This window comes from Cucurbita maxima, unplaced genomic scaffold (genome assembly GCF_002738345.1).
Source record: "Cucurbita maxima cultivar Rimu unplaced genomic scaffold, Cmax_1.0 Cma_Scf00035, whole genome shotgun sequence".
NCBI classification, from domain to species: domain Eukaryota; kingdom Viridiplantae; phylum Streptophyta; class Magnoliopsida; order Cucurbitales; family Cucurbitaceae; genus Cucurbita; species Cucurbita maxima.
The window spans coordinates 1,192,924-1,198,802 of record NW_019272051.1 but is presented as its reverse complement, the minus strand read 5'-3'; the positions used below and the strand labels follow the sequence as shown (position 1 = coordinate 1,198,802).

The 5,879-nt window shown below is 33.3% G+C and overlaps 1 protein-coding gene across 1 annotated transcript; it reads left to right on the top strand.

Annotated features, from left to right (window-relative positions):
• The first annotated feature begins 1,653 nt into the window (after positions 1 to 1,653).
• Positions 1,654 to 4,275, top strand: LOC111467984 (serine-aspartate repeat-containing protein I-like). Its single transcript, XM_023113081.1, has 4 exons — positions 1,654 to 1,864; positions 1,946 to 2,119; positions 2,190 to 2,299; positions 2,601 to 4,275. The coding sequence occupies exons 1-4, from the start codon at positions 1,733 to 1,735 to the stop codon at positions 4,273 to 4,275; spliced, it is 2,091 nt and encodes a 696-aa protein (XP_022968849.1). The 5' UTR covers positions 1,654 to 1,732.
• The last annotated feature ends 1,604 nt before the right edge of the window (positions 4,276 to 5,879 follow it).

The window sequence follows — 5,879 nt, the reverse complement described above, 5'->3', positions numbered from 1 at the left end:
ATTTTCTCAAACTACTATTAGGTTTTACTTAATTTAACTGAGCTTCCAAACATGATTGAATTAGTAGCAACCTCGAAATTCTCACAAAGTTACGTGTAGGAATCACTTAGATAAGCCCTCAAATGTTCATTTTATTTAATTCTAAATGAATAGGAAATTGCCTTAATCTGGAGTAGATTGCACATGATCTAAGTTGGGTTGAGTTGAGGGAATTTTTTTGTACAAATATTTTAATTGAAAATATTTGTACAAATTCTCACAAAGTTACGGGTAGGAATCACTTAGATAAACCCTCAAATGTTAATTTTATTTAATTCTAAGTGAATGGGAAGAGTTTAGGACGTGAAACATACATTAAGGCCATAACAAATTGTCTTAATCGGTAGTAGACTAACCTTCAAAGTTAGAAAGCCCTAAATATTGGAAAAATAAAAAAAATATATATATAAAATTGTGATATAACAATGTTGTATCCAATTTTGTATCTCCTATTTTAGGTGTTAAAAGAATTCTTAAAATAATCAAAAAATCTCGTGCTTGTATTACATCTTGATCGAGGAGGTACAGTAAACACTAGAACGGTCAAAATATTTTGGACAACTTATTTACTCGGTATTTAAATTTATTTACTTTCCAAAGTCAGATGATAAAAATGATAGATGGAAAATAAAAAAATTCTAAAAAACTTCAACGTCCGTTTTCAGTTTCAAAAAATTCATTTTATAATCGGTAAACAAAAAATAATACACTTTAAAATTATTCAAATAGTATTCTATGAATATTGAACACTATAGCATATATATATATATATATATATATATATAGGTATAAATCATAATTAATAGTATAAAATGTACCAATAGTTATATTAATTTATTACACTAATGTGTTTTAAAATAGTATGAAATGTTAAGATATTTAAATATATATATATATATATATAACTAAACAAAATTAAATAATTAAAAGAATTAATGTATTAGATTAGCTAGTTTCTATTATTACTATAAATTTCTTATTATATTTTATATATTTTTATTTGATTTGGTCGAGGTTTAATTCCATGAACCTAAAATCGAATCGAAACCGTTTGGGTAAGAAAAATAAGCTCAACCCAACTCTTATAGTTCGGGTTAGGTTGGTTCGAGTTGTTGGATTGTCGGGTTGAATGTACATTCTCAAAATTTGTCAGGAAACTGGAATAACTGAAAAATAAGAAATTAAAATTAAATAGTCTCCTCAATGGCATTTTCGTAATTTCACATCATCGACACTTTTATCCCATCCCTCTTTTTATGGAATATGTTCCAATAATTTTTCTTCTACTAAATATATATTTATGAGCACACACTACTTTATATTTATATATATATATATATATATATATATATATACATAAAAGTAAAATCATCGGTTAATAGTGCAATAAATAAAGATTCTGGAAGGCATAAGGATTTTATTCAAAATTTTAATCTTAAAAAGATAAGGATTTAATTTTCAAAATCCTAATCTTAAAAGATAAAGATTTAATTTCTTTAAATTCAAATTCAAACTATAAAATAGGGATGGAATTGTTTTGAAGGCATAAAAAAATATCATTAATCAATTTGTAGTTCTCTAAAACTCTCTCAATTTTTCTCTCTCGATTCTAGATCCGATTTTTCTAAATTTTTTAATTCTTCTGCTCTTAGTTCTTAGTTCTTCGGCCTTTTTTCTAAACGATTCAATCGAGATGGCAGCACAAACAGAGAAACTTCAAAGCAAAAAGGCTTCTTACATTGTAACAAAGCATTGTAATATCGATAAAAGAGAGTTATGGGTATCCATTTTGAACCCTATGAAACTTTACATTGGCAAATGGCAGGTAAAGTCATTTGGGTTTGTTTTATTTTACAAAGATTTTTCTTAGCTTTTAAATCTTTTATTTTTCTTGTTTTTGTTGTAGCTTCCGCTGTCGAACACGAACAAGTTGGTCGTAAAGGGCTTATTCGTCAAGAAGCAGCTATGCTATGAGATCTCGAGCAATGGGTGCAGAGTAAAAATTGAAATTGACTGGTCAAATATCATAGGAATAAGAGCGGCAATGAAAAAAAATGAACCCGGAGTTCTTGAAGTGGAGGTTGCTTCCTTTTTCTTTTCTTTTCAAATATGTTATAAACTATTTTAATTTGAATATTCGAATTTTGTAGCTATCAGAACCACCTAAATTTTATAAGGAACTCGGACAAAAAGACGTGGGCGCACATAGCCAATGGGTCGATGGATCAGATTTCACCCGAGGTCAAGCTTCGACATGCAGGTTTGAACGATCTATTTGATTTTGAATGGTTATAGACATGCTCGTTAAAGTTTGATTATATAAACTGTACAATTTTATTCGTTTTAGGAGGCATTTCATTATGTTTCCACCAACAATTTTGGACAAACACTTTGAGAGATTGATAAGATTTGACGAGAGATTGTTTATGTTAAGCCAAAGGCCATATCCAACCTTCAATGTTCCTTACTTTCATTCACAACAATTTTTACAAACTGCTCTTCAAACCCCCTTTAGAAATTCAAATGCCCCAACGGCTGATGCTGATCCCAGCTCTACACAGCTCTACACATCAGATTCAAATGATCCAACCAGCTGATGCTGATCCCAGTTCAACACATCAGATTCAAATGCTCCAACCAGTTGATGCTGATCCCAGTTCAACACATCAGATTCAAATGCTCCAACCAGCTGATGCTGATCCCAGCTCAACACATCAGATTCAAATGCTCCAACCAGCTGATGCTGATCCCAGTTCAACACATCAGATTCAAATGCTCCAACCAGCTGATGCTGATCCCAGTTCAACACATCAGATTCAAATGCTCCAACCAGCTGATGCTGATCCCAGTTCAACACATCAGATTCAAATGCTCCAACCAGCTGATGCTGATCCCAGTTCAACACATCAGATTCAAATGCTCCAACCAGCTGATGCTGATCCCAGTTCAACACATCAGATTCAAATGCTCCAACCAGCTGATGCTGATCCCAGTTCAACACATCAGATTCAAATGCTCCAACCAGCTGATGCTGATCCCAGTTCAACACATCAGATTCAAATGCTCCAACCAGCTGATGCTGATCCCAATTCAACACATCAGATTCAAATGCTCCAACCAGCTGATGCTGATCCCAATTCAACACATCAGATTCAAATGCTCCAACCAGCTGATGCTGATCCCAATTCAACACATCAGATTCAAATGCTCCAACCAGCTGATGCTGATCCCAATTCAACACATCAGATTCAAATGCTCCAACCAGCTGATGCTGATCCCAATTCAACACATCAGATTCAAATGCTCCAACCAGCTGATGCTGATCCCAATTCAACACATCAGATTCAAATGCTCCAACCAGCTGATGCTGATCCCAATTCAACACATCAGATTCAAATGCTCCAACCAGCTGATGCTGATCCCAATTCAACACATCAGATTCAAATGCTCCAACCAGCTGATGCTGATCCCAATTCAACACATCAGATTCAAATGCTCCAACCAGCTGATGCTGATCCCAATTCAACACATCAGATTCAAATGCTCCAACCAGCTGATGCTGATCCCAATTCAACACATCAGATTCAAATGCTCCAACCAGCTGATGCTGATCCCAATTCAACACATCAGATTCAAATGCTCCAACCAGCTGATGCTGATCCCAATTCAACACATCAGATTCAAATGCTCCAACCAGCTGATGCTGATCCCAGTTCAACACATCAGATTCAAATGCTCCAACCAGCTGATGCTGATCCCAATTCAACACATCAGATTCAAATGCTCCAACCAGCTGATGCTGATCCCAGTTCAACACATCAGATTCAAATGCTCCAACCAGCTGATGCTGATCCCAACTCAACACATCAGATTCAAATGCTCCAACCAGCTGATGCTGCTCCCAACTCAACACATCAGATTCAAATGCTCCAACCAGCTGATGCTGATCCCAACTCAACACATCAGATTCAAATGCTCCAACCAGCTGATGCTGATCCCAACTCAACACATCAGATTCAAATGCTCCAACCAGCTGATGCTGCTCCCAATAATGCGCCAATAATGTATCCTAATGGAATTTCAAATGGGTACTCAAATGGTTGCATCAGCCTCTCGAATGGGCGAATAATGCATCCTAATGTAATTTCAAATGAGCCGACCAATAATTATCCTAATAGACTATCAAATTCTCAGCAAGAAAGTTCAATTATTTACTTCCCAACGTTTCTAAAATAGGTTTTTTTTTTTTTTTTTATCTATATCGATTATTATACTATTTTAAGTCATCTATAAATAAACTCTAGTCGTTGGGAAGTTTTACATTCCAATGTCTCCATGTATATTTGCCTTTCCATAGATTGACTTCTGAGTTGTGTGATTCTAACAAATGGTATCGGATTTAAGAGGGATTGAATTTATGCCCTAAAACTAGTTTTGTAATTAATTATTTAATAGTTAATAATAATTTTTTATTATTTTATTTACCATTTAATGTTATTGCTTATATAAAAATCTAAGGTAATTAATGTAATCTTAAACTCGGGGTATACATGGTCCGAGTTGGGTTGAGCTGGGCTGGGTTGAGGGATTTTTTTTATCCAATCTAAGAGTTTGATTGGTTGGATTGGTAACCAAATCCAACCCGAAAATTTTCACAACCTACCCAGCACAATCTTCTATTTGTTAGTTGAGTTTCATAAACAAACCCAAATCAATCTATAATTATTAAAAAAAAAAAAAACAAATTCATCAACAACCATAATAAAAGAGTTGTAACACCTTAAAATGGTTGAACAATAATTGATTATTCTAAAAATGAGAAAAATATAAGGATAGAAAAATAAAAATGATGAGATAAGAACGATACATAACAAAAAAAAAAAAATAATAATAATAATAATAATAATAATATATATATACCAGAATTCTCAATGCAATTTATAAGTTTTGTATGGTTTTGGGTCGATCCGAGTTTTTTATCCTATGAACCCGAAGTCGAACTGAGTCACTTCGAGTTCAAAAAATGCAACCCAACCCAACCCGAAATATTAATCCAACTCAACACAACCCCAGAATTCGAGTTGGGTTGGTCCAGGTTGTCGGGTTGGATGTACACCCCTATCTTGAACAATATGTGGTTGACATACAAAATGATCATATTCAAGTAATAACCTAAATGAATTTTAGTATATGGATAAAGATGGGTATCTTATCATGTTAACACTATTGATACTACCCACTTTGTAATCGTTACAAATAATTTGATCAAAGTCGTTCATGTGAAGACATTTGAGTGGAGTATCTAATAAAATGAGTTTTTACAAGACTGAACAAATAAATATTTAATCTCTTTTTATGAATCTGTTAATTGAGAAGATTAATATTGCACATCATGATTATATGCGACTCGATCTTAATCCTGAATAAATGATGAACTCTTGCCTACGATGTAACGACCCTAGATTTCTATTTACCTAGAGTCTCTATCTTCATCATAACAAAATCATTTTGTGTCGAAATAAGCGTTTAAATTTCATCATAAAACATAAACTTCATCTTAAAATACTATCATGGATTTATGTGTTCAAAAACATCATTAAAACGACACTACTAAATACTAAAGTGTGAAAAAATAAATGCAAAAATAAATGCAACTATCCTACACGTGTCATGGTCTCGAATGTGATGTCACCCTACAAGAATCTCTTGTCTTTACCTAAAATAGAAGTAGAGAGTAGTTTAGTATTTTAGAAATACTTAGTAAGTGACCCACTATTAGGGCTAAATGCAAATACATACGATCATGAGTGAGATCTATCATATCAGTCTATAGTTTCGTC

Excerpts from the sequence above, each read along its gene's own strand:
- LOC111467984 (XM_023113081.1), top strand. The coding sequence starts at position 1,733 with ATGGCAGCACAAACAGAGAAACTTCAAAGCAAAAAGGCTTCTTACATT. Across the intron at positions 1,865-1,945 it reads TTTACATTGGCAAATGGCAG|CTTCCGCTGTCGAACACGAA; the intron begins GTAAAGTCATTT and ends TTTTTGTTGTAG. Across the intron at positions 2,120-2,189 it reads CCGGAGTTCTTGAAGTGGAG|CTATCAGAACCACCTAAATT; the intron begins GTTGCTTCCTTT and ends CGAATTTTGTAG.